The sequence below is a fragment of the Nycticebus coucang genome, chromosome 3 (genome assembly GCF_027406575.1).
Source record: "Nycticebus coucang isolate mNycCou1 chromosome 3, mNycCou1.pri, whole genome shotgun sequence".
Classification (NCBI taxonomy): Eukaryota; Metazoa; Chordata; class Mammalia; order Primates; family Lorisidae; genus Nycticebus; species Nycticebus coucang.
The window spans coordinates 156207427-156224065 of NC_069782.1; the positions used below are offsets into that span (position 1 = coordinate 156207427).

Genomic DNA, 16639 nt, shown 5'->3' on the forward strand with positions numbered 1-16639 from the left:
GACCACTCCTCTGATATTGGTTAGGCTGGAATCCCTCACACTGTCTTAGTTCATCACAGAGCAGGGAGGGATGTCACTTCACCTGCTCTGGCTATTCTGCTCTGTCCTGTTCCTTCAAGACTCTGAGGGTCGCAAGGACATTCAATGAGATCTCAGATACAAGTTTAGGTAATAGCGTTATGACTGCCATCCTAGCAGACAGCAAGGAAATAAGTCCTTCTGCCTTTTCAGTTGGTACCAAACGAGACAGTCATTTGTAAGGTAGTGAATTCACACACGTTTGAGAGCTGTGGCTACTGCACTGGCCCCACAGTCTTTGTCTGACTGGGTGGTCTCTTCTCGGCCTGAATCAAGCACTGTGAGAAGTGGTATCTGCAGAAGTCCGCATCCCCTTTTCTCGGGAAGGCCAGATACACTCATCTCACTTTCCTGCTTCTGCCCCTGGCTTTCACTATTGTGTAGTTCTTATTTCTCTCAGCTAAGTGGGGAAGGCACCAGTGTGAAAGGGTAGGGACGTTATAAATTTCTTCCTGGAAAATGTACCCATTATAAGCATTTCTGGGCCCGCAGAGAGCTAGAGCTAGAGCCTGTGCAAGGACACCCAGTAAGATACCAGGAAAGAGGCTGGAGAAGCACATCAGCCTGTGTGAGGGTCCCTGGGTGCTCATGTCTGAGAAAGCTGAGGTCTGAATGTCCCACACAGAACCCAGAGGCCTTGCTCAACTTTGGAGATTACGTGTTGGGTGTTTAGCAATAATCCTAGTTAAAAAAAAAAAAAAAAAAAAATTGTTTTTATTCCTGCTTTAATTTTGCCATAAAGCACCATTTTCCAGACTGGATTTGTGGTGTTTTAGGCCCTGTCAGGTGAACACACATGTGAAATTGGTAGCCCACATTGGCTGCCTCAGTTCCTGGCATTGCTTTGGTCCCTAGCACCTTGTCTGCCTGGTCAGACATCTTCGGCTTCCAGCCAGTTCCCAGGGCAATCTCTGACTTAGGCCATCCACATGGGCATTGAGGTACTTCTCTGAGCCTCTCCTCCCTCTCTGGAACATTCTATCAGTACTTCCCTCTAGAGCAATGGTTCTCAACCTGTGGGTCACGACCCGTTTTTAACAATGAAAATACATTGTGGCATTAGGAAGGTTGAGAACCACTGCCCTAGAGCTTCCAGCCCTCCATCTAGAAACACAGGACCCCCATGCAGTTCTGCAGCTGGCTGTATGGCACACACTGGGGGCACCTGGAGTCTTCCACTCATCCAGTGATCTCAGTGTAGCTTCCTAGTTAGCTCTGTAGGGGCCACACCTGGACTTCTGTCTATATCTGAAAAGGTTACTGCTATGTTAGTTTTGTTTTCTGAACTCTAAATATATGGTAGTTGTGGGCCACTCACACAAAAATAGCAATTAAACCCATCTTAATTTTAAACTAGCTAAATCAGGTAGCCCTGCCAAGAAGACCGTGATCACGTATCATGGATTTGTTCACATGAGGATAACTTATGAGCAGCTAAGCCTGGAGTGATTTTAGGAGCATTTATACTTCATTAGCTTAGATATTCTTTGGCAGGCGGGGGAAGGGCAAGAGCACAGAAGCTCTCAGTGCTGGACAGGAACTCTCTCTTAGCACTGTTGGCCTTCGGAATACCCCCAGTATATCTAATCCAGCTGTCCAGAGATCTCCTTGGACATCCCATATGAGACCGCCATTCTGCTTCACTCAGTTCCGGGAACTACAGAGACTGAAGAAACTACCCACAATTATAGCATCAGTTTACATCATTAGCAGTACAAAAGTAGCAGCTAGAGAAGTTCCCGGCTCTTCCTGAATAGTCTTCATAATGTGAATTTGCTATTTGAAGTGGAATTCCCGAAGCAGATAAAATGAAATATAACCAAAAAGACAAACACATAGCTCGGATTAGTGTTCCTTCCTTTGGTGTAACTGGGAGTTGGCATGGTGGTTTTATATAATGCTTTTTGTTTGTCTTCATAACATCATGCAAAAATATATTAAAACACTTTGTTTTTATAAAAATTTACCTACCTCCTTTGGATTTTCTGCACGCCTCTTGATACCCCGGGTCACTCTCTGCTTGGATTCACTCTCCAGAGTGTTGACTTTAGGCTGGAGTTCAGCCTTTCTTGCTCTCAGGCACACGGCATTTGAATTTCCTCTTACTCCTTTCTCTCTCTGATTCTTTGTGTGGGTTTCCACACCTGCCTCTGGCCCCTTCTCCTCTGCTGGGTCAGACTGAGGACTCTTATTCTGTTTGACAGATCTCAGGCACACTCTGCTTTCACTGACTTTGCCCTGCAATGTGGGTTCCTTGACTCTGTCATCTGGGTTTTGAGTCTCTAATTCTTGGGAAATCTTCAAGGACTTCTTTTCACTTCTCTTCACTTTTTCTGCTGGTCCAGGAGCCTCAGTTCTCTGCTGCTCTGCATCACTTTTATTTTGGCGTCTGGGGCGCAGGGACATGCCCTTAAAGAAATAAGATACCCAAGAAAACCCAAAAATTAGTAAAAAAAAAGGGCTCAAAATTCTTCAGGGAAAACAATAATCTACAGTGAAAAGGAGAAATCCTTTAAAATTCTTCCATTAATTAATTAACTTTCTGAGATATGCTTCTAGAATGTCTCATCTAAGACTGAAGATAATACCTTGGTACTTTGTTCCTATGGAGGAACGATCATCTCTGCTGACAAAATGGAAATAAGGAATTCAGGATAAATGTCAGAACCAAGCCTAAAGTGATATATGCCAAATCTAATGTTTATAGTTTACGTTATAGACAAATGCCCTTTTCATAGGCAGTGATTCAATCCCTAACCCTCCATCAGTGACTTCCATAGTGGGGTAGGGAATCACCACTTCTGGAGTCCCCAAACTGTTTTGGATGCAGCAGTAAGCTCTTTCTCAGTCCCCACAATGATGTTTTTCTAAAGAACACACTCTATTGTCAAAATAGTGACACGGGTAGCATTTGTGCCCCCTCTTGGTCGTGGTGGCAGTGTCTGGAACAAAACTGAACTGAACTGCCCAGCTTTTCTTTGATCACCTTTTCAAACATATCAGGATGAACATAACTCATTTGATTCTTGAGAAACCTTTCTTAAAGTCTGCATTAGCAATTTTGACTAGTTCTCTTCCCAAATTACTCTATTACCTCTAAACATTCCAGGAAGATTCTTACCACATCCTGCAGTTACTGAGTTAAATGAAACCCCTTTGGAAAGGACATCTGCTTCTAAGTTCGGGTTGCATACAAATTAAGCTAAACTTGGTAAGCCCTACCCAGACGACACTGAATGATGACAAACTACGTTCCATTACCTCACTTGGAGAGACCGCACCTCCTCCTCTGTGTGCCCTTCCCTTGGTTTTCACGCCATTGCTGGTCAGATCTTCTATGGGTTCAGTGCTTTTCGTAGACGCTCTCAGACTTGTCTTCACCACCAAGGGTGCAGGTGACGGGCCTCCCTCCCAGGGCGCAGACCTCTGCTTCTTGCTAACTGGCAGCCCCTCTGTAGTCCCCTCTGCAGCCGTCATGCAGCGCAGCCTTTTGGTTCCTGTGACATTTTCATCTTTTTTGCACTTCTTCCTAGAGGACATGGAACTATTGCTTTTGCTTTGTGACTTTCCAGGGTCTCTGGTCCCTACCACATCTTCCATGGATTTTACTTTAAGGGATCTAAGGACCCTTCTGAGCATTTTTGGATGTTTCCCACTGTCCGGGGTTTGCTTTTGAGTGCTCTGGAGGCTCTCAGCATCCTTTCTCAGTTCCTCAGGTTGACTTGGTATTGGAAAGAGCTCTTTGAAGTCAGCTGGATTATCTAGGGGCTCAGTCTCTTCCTTGGGGGCTCCTGGCTGCTTCTTGCTGCCTGTTATATTTTCTGATGGGTCCAGTTGATTTTTTGCTGATTGCTTATCCACTTGGATGCATTTATCCCCACTTCGGGGTTCTTTGGATGCGTGTGTGGACTCCCCTGAGGTTTGTGTGAACTTCCTCAGTGCTGAGACTTTCCTGAGGCTTCTCTGGGGCCGGCTCTCTTTGTTTTCTGGGATGACCACTGGTTCTGGTTGTGGGAACCTTCTGGTTTTAACACTAGTTGCTGCTTCCTCAGTGTGACCTTGAGTTTGGAAGGGCTCTTTGAAGTGAGGCTGGTCTTTTAGTGATTGAGCACTTTCTTTAGCTGCTCTTGTCCTCCTCCTACTGCCAGGTACACTTGCCACCATCTCCAGTTTCTGCTCTGTAGTCTCCTTAAATGCTTTGATGCCTTTGCCCTCACCAGCTGGTGCTGTGTGTGTGGGGGGAGACTCCCCTGATATTTGCATGAATGTGCTCAGTGCCGAGCCTTTCCTGAGCCTTCTCTGGGGCCGGCTCTCTGTGTTTTCTGGAATGACCACTGGTTCTGGTTGTGGGAACCTTCTGGTTTTAACACTAGTTGCTGCTTTCTCAGTGTGACCTTGAGTTTGGAAGGGCTCTTTGAAGCTAGGCTGGTCTTTTAGGGATTGAGCACTTTGTTTAACTGCTCTTGTCCTCCTCCTACTGCCAGGTACACTTGCCACCATCTCCAGTTTCTGCTCTGTAGTCTCCTTAAATGCTTTGATGCCTTTGCCCTCACCAGCTGGTGCTGTGTGTGGGGGGGGAGACTCCCCTGATGTTTGCATGAATGTGCTCAGTGCCGAGCCTTTCCTGAGGCTTCTCTGGGGCCGGCTCTCTGTGTTTTCTGGGATGACCACTGGTTCTGGTTGTGGGAACCTTCTGGTTTTAACACTAGTCACTGCTTCCTCAGTCTGACCTTGAGTTTGGAAGGGCTCTTTGAAGCTAGGCTGGTCTTCTAGGGATTGAGAACTTCCCTTAGCTGCTCTTGCCCTTCTCCTACTGCCAGGTACACTCGCCACCATCTCCAGTTTCTGTTCTGTAGTCTCCTTAAATGCTTTGATGCCTTTGCCTTCACCTGCTGGTACTGTGTGTGTGTGTGTAGACTCCCCTGATGTTTGCGTGAATGTCCTCAGTGCTGAGCCTTTCCTAAGGCTTCTCTGGGGCCGGCGCTCTATCTTTTCTGGAATGTCCACTGGTTTGGGTTGTGGGAACCTACTGGTTTTAATATCAGTCATTGCTTCCTCAGTGGGACCTTGTGTTTGGAAGGGCTCTTTGAAGCGAGGCTGGTCTTGTAGGGATTGAGCACTTTCCTTAGCTGCTCTTGGCCTACTGCTGCCATGTACACTGGCTACAGGGTCCAGTTTCTGCTTTGTAGAGTCCTTGAACCCCCGGATGCCTTTGCCCTCACCTATTGGTGCTGTGTGTGTGTATGTGGACTCCCTTGATGTTTGCATGAGTGTCCTCAATGCTGACACTTTCCTGAGACTTCGCTGGGGCCGGCTCTCTGTGTTTTCTGGGATGTTCACTGGTTCTGGTTGTAGACATGTGCAGGGTATTTTTATGCTTTGGTCAATGCTCACTGCTTCCTCAGCATGTCCAGGTGTTTGGAAGAGCTCTTGGAAGCCAGCCAGGTCTTCCAGGGGTTGGGCCTCTTCCTTAGCTGCTCTTGACCTTCTGCTGCCAGCTGGCTCCAGTTTCTGCTTTGCGGAGTCCTTAAATCCTTTCATGCCTTTGTCCTCAGCTGGTACTTCAGGGGAGTGCATGGATTCCACTGGTGTCTGTGAGAGCTTCATTGCTGTTGGGGGCTCCTCCCCTACATCTATTTTCCCCAAAGGTGTTTTGGGCCGCCTTTTCGTGCTTGTTGGGCTGTTCACCGGTTCTACCTGTGGAGGTGTGCAGGGTATTTTCATAGTTTTGCTGTCAGTTATGGGCCTGTTATTGCATTTTGGTGTTTGGAAGAGCTCTTTGAAACCAGACATGTCTTCTGGGCACTGACCCTCTTCCTCAGGAACTCTTGGCCTCCTCTTATGTCCACTTAAATTTTCTGTGACATCTGATTTCTGCTTTGCAGTGTCCATAAAGGCTTTGATGCCTTTCTCATCACCTGCTAGTGGTCTGGGTGTGCCCATAGCTTTCCCAGATGATGGTGTCAGCTTCCTGAGGGCTAAAAGTTCTACCTCTGCAGCTACTGGCTTGAGACTTGTGTTGGGCTGTCTCTTTGTGATCGTTGGGGCCTCTACTAGTTCTGGTTGTGGAGTTGTGCAGAGTGTTTCTGTGCTTTGGTCAATAGTCATTGACCTTTTAGTGTGCCTTGGTGTTTGGAAGAGCTCTTGGAAGCCAGTCAGTTCTTCTAGGGATTGGACTTCTTCCTTGGTTGCTCTTGACCTTCTCCTGCTGCCAGCCACACTTGCCACAGGCTCTAGTTTCTGCTTTGCAGATTCCTTGAAGGCTTTGATGCCTTTGTCGTCAGCTGGTATTTTGGGGGTGTGCATGAATCCCTCCGGTGTTTGTGAGAGCTTCTTCAATGTTGGGGGCTCCCCTCCTACATCCATTTTCCCTAGACATGTCTCAGGCTGTCTCCTTTTGCTTGTTGGGGTGTCCACTGGTTCTGATCGTGGAGATGTGTGGAGTATTTCTATGCTTTGGTCAATAATCATTGACCTCTCAGTGTGCCCTGGTGTTTGGAAGAGTTCTTTGAATCCAATCAACTCTTCTAGGGATTGGACTTCTTCCTTGGCTGCTCTTGACCTTCTCCTGCTGCCAGCTACACTTGCCACTGGCTGCAGTTTCTGCTTTACAGATTCTTTGAAGGTTTTGATGCCTTTGTCCTCATCTGGTACTTTGGGTGTGGGTGTGGACTCCGTAGGTGTTCGTGAGAACTTTTCCTCTGCACCCATTTTCCCCAAAGGTGTCTTGGACTGTCTTTTCGTGCTTGTTGGGGTGCTCACTGATCCTGGCTGTGGAGAGTTGCTGGGTATTTTAGCAGCCCTGTCATCAGCTATGGGCTTGTCATTGGGTTTTGGTGTTTGGAAGAGCTCTCTAAAGCCAGCCAGATCTTCTAGGGTTTGGACCTCTTCCCTGGGTGCTCTGGGCCTCCCTACCCTTCCAGTTACACAATCCTCTGGGTGCACTTTCTGCTGTGGAGTCTCCTGAAGCACTTTGGTGCCTTTGTGTGTGTGCAGGTTTTCCTCTGGTGTTTGTGGGAGCCTGCTGAGTGCTGGGACCTTTTCTTTCAGGTCCACTTTTCCCAGAGATGTTGTGGGCTGTCCCTTCATGCTTGTGGGAGTGTTCATCAGTTGTGATTGCGAGGATTTCCAGAGTACTTTTATGCTTTGATCAACAATCACTGATTCTTTAGCGTGCCCTGGTGTCTGCACGACCTCTTGGAAACCAGCCAAATCTTCTAGGGGTTGGGTCTCTTCCTTAACTGCTCTTGGCCTTCTGCTGCCTGCTGACTCCAATTTCTGCTTTACACAGTCCTTAAATCTTTTCATGCCTTTGTCCTCAGCTGGTACTTTGGGGGTGTGCATGGATTCCACTGGTGTCTGCAAGAGCTTCGTTGCTGTTGGGGGCTCCTCCCCTACATCCATTTTCCCTAAAGGTGTTTTGGGCTGTCTTTTCGTGCTTGTTGGGCTGTTCACCGGTTCTACCTGTGGAGGTGTGCAGGGTATTTTCATAGTTTTGCTGTCAGTTATGGGCCTGTTATTGCATTTTGGTGTTTGGAAGAGCTCTTTGAAGCCAGACATGTCTTCTCGGTACTGACCTTCTTCCTCAGGAACTCTTGGCCTCCTCTTATGTCCACTTAAATTTTCTGTGATATCTGATTTCTGCTTTGCAGTGGCCATAAAGGCTTTGATGCCTTTCTCATCACCTGCTAGTGGTCTGGGCATGTCCATGGCTTTCCCAGATGATGGTGTCAGCTTCCTGAGAGCTAAAAGCTCTTCCTCTACTTGAGGAAGAAACTTAAGACTTGTGTTGGACCGCCTCTTTATGATTGTTGGGGTGTCCACTGGCTCTGGTTGAGGAGATGTGCAGAGTATTACTGAGCTTTGGTCAATAGTCATTGACCTCTCAGCGTGCCTTGGTGTTTGAAAGAGCTCTTGGAAGCCAGTCAGTTCTTCTAGGGATTGGACTTCTTCCTTGGTTGCTCTTGACCTTCTCCTGCTGCCAGCTACACCTGCCACTGACTCTAGTTTCTGCTTTGTGGATTCCTTGAAGGCTTTGATGCCTTTGTCCTCAGCTGGCATTTTGGAGGTGTGCATGAATTCCCCTGGTGTTTGTGAGAGCTTCCTCAATGTTGGCAGCTCTTCCCCTGCATCCATTTTCCCAAAAGATGTCTTAGGCTGTCTTTTCATGTTTGCTGGAGTGTTTGCCAATCCTGGCTGTGAAGACATGCCAGGTATTTTAACAGTGCTGTCATCAGCTATGAGTCTGTCATTGGGTTTTGGTGTTTGAAAGATCTCTTTGAACCCAATCAGCTCTTCTAAGGGTTGGGCAACTTTCTTGGTTACTCTTGACCTTCTGCTGCCAGCTGGCTCCAATTTCTGCTTTGCAGAGTCCTTAAATCCTTTCATGCCTTTGTCCTCAGCTGGTACTTCAGGGGAGTGCATGGATTCCACTGGTGTCTGCAAGAGCTTCGTTGCTGTTGGGGGCTCCTCCCCTACATCTATTTTCCCCAAAGGTGTTTTGGGCCGCCTTTTCGTGCTTGTTGGGCTGTTCACCGGTTCTACCTGTGGAGGTGTGCAGGGTATTTTCATAGTTTTGCTGTCAGTTATGGGCCTGTTATTGCATTTTGGTGTTTGGAAGAGCTCTTTGAAACCAGACATGTCTTCTGGGCACTGACCCTTTTCCTCAGGAACTCTTGGCCTCCTCTTATGTCCACTTAAATTTTCTGTGACATCTGATTTCTGCTTTGCAGTGTCCATAAAGGCTTTGATGCCTTTCTCATCACCTGCTAGTGGTCTGGGTGTGCCCATAGCTTTCCCAGATGATGGTGTCAGCTTCCTGAGGGCTAAAAGTTCTTCCTCTGCAGCCACTGGCTTGAGACTTGTGTTGGGCTGTCTCTTTGTGATCGTTGGGGCCTCTACTAGTTCTGGTTGTGGAGTTGTGCGGAGTGTTTCTGTGCTTTGGTCAATAGTCATTGACCTTTTAGTGTGCCTTGGTGTTTGGAAGAGCTCTTGGAAGCCAGTCAGTTCTTCTAGGGATTGGACTTCTTCCTTGGTTGCTCTTGACCTTCTCCTGCTGCCAGCTACACCTGCCACAGTCTCTAGTTTCTGCTTTGCAGATTCCTTGAAGGCTTTGATGCCTTTGTCATCAGCTGGTATTTTGGGGGTGTGCATGAATCCCTCCGGTGTTTGTGAGAGCTTCTTCAATGTTGGGGGCTCCCCTCCTACATCCATTTTCCCTAGACATGTCTCAGGCTGTCTCCTTTTGCTTGTTGGGGTGTCCACTGGTTCTGATCGTGGAGATGTGTGGAGTATTTCTGTGCTTTGGTCAATAATCATTGACCTCTCAGTGTGCCCTGGTGTTTGGAAGAGTTCTTTGAATCCAATCAGCTCTTCTAGGGATTGGACTTCTTCCTTGGCTGCTCTTGACCTTCTCCTGCTGCCAGCTACACTTGCCACTGGCTGCAGTTTCTGCTTTACAGATTCTTTGAAGGTTTTGATGCCTTTGTCCTCATCTGGTACTTTGGGTGTGGGTGTGGACTCCGTAGGTGTTCGTGAGAACTTTTCCTCTGCACCCATTTTCCCCAAAGGTGTCTTGGACTGTCTTTTCGTGCTTGTTGGGGTGCTCACTGATCCTGGCTGTGGAGAGTTGCTGGGTATTTTAGCAGCCCTGTCATCAGCTATGGGCTTGTCATTGGGTTTTGGTGTTTGGAAGAGCTCTCTAAAGCCAGCCAGATCTTCTAGGGTTTGGACCTCTTCCCTGGGTGCTCTGGGCCTCCCTATCCTTCCAGTTACACAGTCCTCTGGGTGCACTTTCTGCTGTGAAGTCTCTTGAAGCACTTTGGTGCCTTTATCTTTGTGTGTGTGCAGGTTTTCCTCTGGTGTTTGTGGGAGCCTGCTGAGTGATGGGACCTTTTCTTTCAGGTCCACTTTTCCCAGAGATGTCTTGGGCTGTCCTTTTGTGCTTATGGGATTGTTGGTTGGTTCTGGCTGTAAAGATTTGCAGTGCACTTTAGAGGTTTGAGCCTTCTCATTCATTGGTTCCTTGGTGTGATGTGGTGTTTGGAGGAGAACTTGGCTATCTGCCACGTCTTTTGCGGGGGCTCCCTCTGGCCATCTCTTGAGGCCTGCAGAGTAAGATGCTGGCTTACATGTCTGCCCCCAACTTCTTCTGGTTCCCCTCCCAGCTGCCATCATTTCAGAATTTTCTTTTGATTTGATAATTTCCATACATTTTTCAGATCTTTCAATTTCTTCCATCTCTCCTACTTTCTTTTCTCGTAGCAGTGGCCTCCGCAGACCTCTTCTCATGATGTTATCAATGTCCCTTTCTGTGTCTTCACTCTTACATTCTATAGGCATCTTCATTGTATTTCTGAGCTCCATAGATGTCCTTAACCTGCTTGCACTGGACACTGTCTTTGAAGCCTCTGGCTCCATATCTGAAGTTTTCATCTTAACAGGAGTCACTCTAGAGGTGTTAGGAGTTTTCAGAAGAGTGTCATTTTCTTTCATACACTGCTGCCTTAAAGTAGGGCTTGCAGAATATTTATCAGATAGCTCTTTTAGGGCATCCTGAGTACTGAAGAGCACATTTTCTCCTGTGAGAAAAAAACACATACAGTAAATATATTCTACTGTCTTATGACAATCTAGTATTTTATCCTCATGAAAGATAGTATAAGAACCAGATATTTAGCTTCATGTTTCAATGAGCATAAGAGGCCACATATATGGCTATAAATCTGTCTTACCTAAGAGCTATGAACATGTAGCAATAATGTTATTTGGTGATATAGTGGAGTTGACAGGATCTATCTGATTATATAATGGAAATAATTCCTTAAGAGGGATCCTCTGAAGGCTGCTGTGCCATGTGTCATTGACCTACATACAGGTATTTTTCTTCAAATATTAGAAACACCTATTTCTTGCCCTGACCCATCAATGTTATACTTTGTATGGTTAGAATCCCCATTGCAATACTTACCTACAATAAGTATCTTCAGAGTAGCTAGTCATTCCCTCCATGGTAGGAGGATAGTCATCAGCACCAAATAAGAGAGTAAGACACTTCCCTCTCCAGTCTCACACTTACCCTGCGCCTGTCCCACTTAGAAGACAAGCAGGAATGACTTCATAGTACACAACTTGTTATCTTTCTTTTTGGTAATTTTTAGTAATTTTGAATTTAATTTATATGTAAGTATGAGACAGCATTATAGTTTTCTGCTATATCATCCTCTTTAATAAATAGAGGCCAAAATTGTACATGGATCACTTAAACTTAACTGGGACAGTCTTTCTATGTAAGTCAATGAATGTCAATGTCAATGTTAGTTCAACTGCTAATGGGAACCTCCCTTTCAAACAGAAAAGATGTAATGATCCTCATCAAAAATGTCTGTTTCAGAGAATAGCAAAAATCTATATGCCTTTTTTTTTTTTTTTGAGACAGTCTCACTTGGTTGCCTTTGGTAGAGTGCTGTGGTATCACAGCTCACAGCAATCTCAAACTATAGGGCTTAAGTGATTCTCTTGCCTCAGCCTCCCAAGGCTGTAGTTGGGACTACAGATGCCCGCCACAACCCTCAGCTGTCTTTTGACTGCAGTTGTCATTGTTGTTTTAGCAGGCCCGAGCTGGGCTCAAACCCACCAGCTTTGCTGTATGTGGCCGGCGCCCTACTCACTGAGCTACAGGTACCAAGCCAAAAAAATCTATTAAGCTTCTACCCAAAAATATCACAGTGCCAAGAAAAAAAGGAAACCAACCAAAACTCTCTGAAGTGGGTAGCACAGGTTCTTCTCCCGATTTAGTGACTTGAAGCTTTTTTCCAAGCAAATTTTCTGAACTTGAAAGAGCAACAGGACACGAGCTCATCGGTTGTGGTTTCTCCTTCACTGGTGTCTTGAACATTTCACTTAGTCCTGTTAAACGAAAATATGTGGGAAGTAACTGGCATATTGCTTATACATGGAAACAACCATGCCAGTCCTTATGTACAAGAAGCTTCTGAAAATCATGGGAAATAACAGATTCCTCTCTAGGATTCCTGGTACACAGGGACTCATAAAAGGCGATTCCATTAATAGTGGACTAATTTTGTCAAGAGAGCAAAGGGAAAATACAGGGTGGCCATAAAGTTTGTGTGCAATTTTAAATTACACACGAACTTTATGGCCACTCTGTATATTATGTTCTTTGCTTTTCGTGGAAAAAATGAAGCTAGTTAACCTCTGTGGTCTTGCAGACCGGAGTGCTAGTCACAGCTCCTGTCCAGGAGGTCCTGCCTTCCAGGATCCAGAAGCCAAGTGCCTTCCTGCTGTCTTCTGAAAGTCCTGTGCTTCTCAGTTCTATGTATAAATGTACAACGTATATATATGTATAAAAAAAGTATATATAATGTATAAATGTATAAAGTTCTATGTATAAATAACATGTGCTCACATTTTAGAACATGATGGAGCCTGCCCATTTTTAGTACTGTCAAATAATGATATATATTTTTAAGAAATCTAATATTACCATAATTCCATGTTAATACCAAAAAGATAGTACTGACATAATGTCAAGGATAAAAAAATAATATAATTCTTCATAAAGAAGATTTAACTTTTGGAAAAACTGATATAATCCCACTTTTTCCTTACTTTCATCATTTGACATCAGTCTGGCTATAATCTACAAAATGTGTTTGGGAAGCCATTTCTTAGGACTCCCTTGCAAAACAGTCCATTCACTCAAAAATCTCTTCCATCTATAGCCTTTCAGGTCATACTTAAAAATGTCCAGAAGTTAGTCTTCAGCAGATATTAAATTTTTTTTTTTTTTTGAGACAGAGCCTCAAGCTGCCCCCCTGGATAGAGGGCCATGGCATCACAGCTCACAGCAACCTCCAACTCCTGGGCTCAAGAGATTCTCTTGCCTCTACCTCCCAAGTAGCTGGGACTACAGGCGCCCGCCACAATGCCTGGCTATTTTTTGGTAGCAGCCGTCATTGTTGTTTGGTGGGTCTAGGCTTGATTCGAACCTGCCAGCTCAGGTGTATGTGGCTGGTGCCTTCGCCGCTTGAGCCACAGGCACAGAGCTGATATTAATGTTTTGTATTGAAATTTGCTCCCACCAAGGGGTGAGAATTGTTTGACTCTAGAAAAACATCTTAAAAGAAGGAATGCTTGAGGCAACCATTTAAAATTTCATTTTTTCTTAAAGTATTTTCAAGAGTTTGTTTAGAACATGTTAGTACATTTGTACACACTCATAACTTATAAAAATACACAAGTATAAGTCTATGAACACTATTTTTGTTGTTAATTTTTTAAAAGATAAATGAATTGCCCCAATTATGACTCTAATTAGAGGGTAAATTGTACACATTATACTGAAGAGTACAACAATTCTTAAAATTCATAATCTGCCAAGAAATAAAAGTAAGATTCCACCTATTCAGTTCAAATCTCACCTCCCTTCCAAACTGAACACAGTGAAAACCACTGGACAAATTATACAACTTGAAACCTAAAATCTGCTCTCTTGAGCAGATTTGTAGCAGTCATTCATAAGTGCTACAACATTAAGCAAGTCAAGCCCCACTTTTACTGAGAATGGGAATTGAGTGGAAATATTTGCTCAATTGTTAATTGTTGAAGGGAACCTCCTTCTGGGGATTTCTTTCAAGAAACAGTTAAAGCACCTAGAAAAAGGGTAAATCTTGAGAAAGCAAAATATTGCTTAAACACAATTGATCCACTTCTGGGATAAACTATTAATAAGCTGCAGGGAGAGAGGCAATTTTAAGAATAAGCTGTATTCTTCGCTATAAAGCATTTTGCAGTTTCTTACGAGCACACTACTCTCCAGAATAAATAGAAACATTTGACATTTCCATTCCTACTTCATGGAGGACACATGACCCCAAAATTGTTAGACACCTGTCCTTACAATGCAAACCAGCTTTACCTTCCTTGAATATTATGACCCCAGAAGGTGGACTCAATTTTTTATTCTATAATCTCACTCACAGCAGATAAAAAAAGGTACCAAAGCAAATATCAACAAAGTCAAAAATAGTAGGATCAAATGGGTTATGAGTTAGAAGAGCTGAGGCTATGTTTTTACCTGAAAGATCTTCCTTAAAGTCCAATTTGTGCTTGGAAACAAAGTTGTTTAGCATTCTGTAGGGCTGAGCAGGCATGTTTACTTTTTCAACGTGAGCTTTTCCTATTATTACGGTACAAGGAGAGTTTGCATGGCCTGTGCTGAACTGTCGATGAACATTGTCCACAGGCTTCTGTAGAAAACAGGAAGGAGAAGAACAAATGTCAAAGCACAAAGACACATGTCACCCGATCTTAAACAGTGCCAACCACGCAAACACGCAGTTTACAGCGGCACCTCGTACCTTGGGAGTGTTGGGTCTTCTCTGTCTTTTGTTTACTGGCCTTTGAGGTGCATGTTTCACGACTTTTGTTTGTGTTTGTTTTGCGCCAAGTTTTACAACATCTGCCCATGATTTTGCAACTGTCAAAGGGAAGAGATGATGAAACTTCTCAAAAACTAATAAGAAAACTCACTTGAATATATATTTGCCAGTATAACACTAACCAATTAAATTGGCTTCAGAAGCTCCACTCCTTCTTTTGGAACAAATTATCTGTAAAATGTCATGTTGACTCCGACTGATAGAAGTTCTCTTTGAAGGCAGGTTGCCACTCTTCCTCCCTCCTCTCTTAAGAATATCTGTCTGAGATTTGCTGCCACTGGAAACAAAGGACGCCTTGCATGATCTACAGCTTTGACCATTTGTAACTGGAGTTGTCCTAGGACCAGGCCCAGGACCTGGACCAGTACCAGGCCCAGGAGCTGGAGAGCTCACATACACATTTTGTGCTGTCATTTCCAAATGGATTTCGGAAGCAGACTCTTCCTTGCTTGATAGTTGAGGATGTTCCTGACAAAACAGTAACATTTTTAAGAAACCTTACCAAGGATGTAATATCTCCATAATAACTGTTAGAAATCTATTTAATTAAAAATTTAATTTAAATCTTAAAGTATCAAATGTTTAAACTATTGTAGAGGAAAAACTGCCCCCATCATTTAGGGAGAAAATTTAAACAAATTTAAATTTTTTAATTTTGTTTTAAAAATTTAAACAAATAAGACTGCATTGAGATATCTCACGTAGAAGGATGGAAGGAAAGTCTGATCAGTGAAAGACTAGCCTGCTCTTATATCAGTTCCAGCAAACCTGCTGCAGTGTCCAGGTCCCTGCGATCCGTGTGAAGGGAGGGCTGCTCTCCCTGGAGAGCCAGCCTAGAATGGAAAGTGAACCAGGCATCACTTTCCTCTCCTATTCGTAAGAGAAGTAAAGATGGCCCAGGCCCTGTTATGAAGGCGAGCCAAAGGGTTGTACCTTTGCAGCAATTTAAAAACAAGGGAGAACATGGTGTGAGTTCTAAAAAGCTATGTGACAGTTGGATGTTTTACCATCAGTGATTATCCTTATCACCAGTTAAATGCATTAAATGTAGCCTTGCAATTCTAAAAGAAAATAAAACAATCCTTATGGTTATATGAGGTGATGTATCATTTTAACTGGTCATTTTTACTATTACTGCAGGGTAACTGTATGGTGCTATAAGTGCAGGTGTTAGGGGACTTCTGCACTACAGAGGGAAGTACAGAGGATACCCAGCTCAGGCACATCAGAGCCACAGTTAGGGACCCAGATGCTCCCTTTCCAGTACCCAAATAAATGAGCTGTCATTCAATCTTTTTAAAATCTTCTTTAAAAAAAAAAAAAAAGATTTTATAATTCTACCTTTGTAGGAATTTTGGACCTTTGTACAGGTAGTCCCCCAGTTACAAATGAGATAGGTTCTGTAGGTTTGTTCTTAAGTTGAATTTGTATATACGTTGAAACAGGTACATTTGCATATTACCTGTAATAGCCTCTGTTTGTAAGTGCGAGTTTACATAAGTCAGGTATTTGTAACTTGCGGACTGCCTGAAGGTACCACATGAGTGAGTCATCAGACAGCAATGGGAACCAATACAATTTTTAAACTCACCTTGATGATTTTCTTCAGGACGGTTGTTGGGGTGTGAGTAACCAGAGACTTTCTTTTTGTTGGTGTTTCTCCTCTTTTGAGAGGGGTATTGGGAGGCAAGTTTTCATCAAACAATTCTGGTCGTAGGTGACCACCAAAGGACACACGCCTTCGTTTCAGTGGCCCCCCCTCACTCTTATCTGCAGTAATGAATACAAACATGAAAAGAGCAATGGAAAAAGCACACTAAGACTTGCAGTTTATTTCACATCCATACTAAAGACTAACCTGTTGGAAGTTTGTTGAAACTAACACCCACAGCACACCTTCACTCTCTTGTAATACTGATAAAACTAAAGCTGCTTCAAGAGTACTTAAAAGATCTAAGGAGAAACCACTAGACATCACGTTCCAAAACATTGCATGTGGACATAGATTAAGAACAAGATCTGCCTGCAACAATAGCTTTCACCTTAAAAGAGGAGGGGGTACACGGGGCCATGGCCTCAGAGAACTTTCTAAAAAGACA

The 16639-nt window shown here is 44.2% G+C and overlaps 1 protein-coding gene across 2 annotated transcripts in view; it reads right to left on the reverse strand.

The window, feature by feature from the left end:
- Positions 1-16639, reverse strand: part of MKI67 (marker of proliferation Ki-67) — a 28645-nt gene that overhangs the window by 1061 nt on the left and 10945 nt on the right. For both annotated transcript variants that reach the window (XM_053585551.1, XM_053585552.1), the window contains 7 exons: positions 16132-16310; positions 14663-15008; positions 14460-14578; positions 14177-14348; positions 11830-11985; positions 3340-10658; positions 2050-2487 (listed from right to left, as the gene is read on the reverse strand). In XM_053585551.1, the coding sequence (XP_053441526.1) occupies positions 2050-2487; positions 3340-10658; positions 11830-11985; positions 14177-14348; positions 14460-14578; positions 14663-15008; positions 16132-16310 (8729 nt within the window). The remainder of the gene's footprint in view (positions 1-2049; positions 2488-3339; positions 10659-11829; positions 11986-14176; positions 14349-14459; positions 14579-14662; positions 15009-16131; positions 16311-16639) is intronic.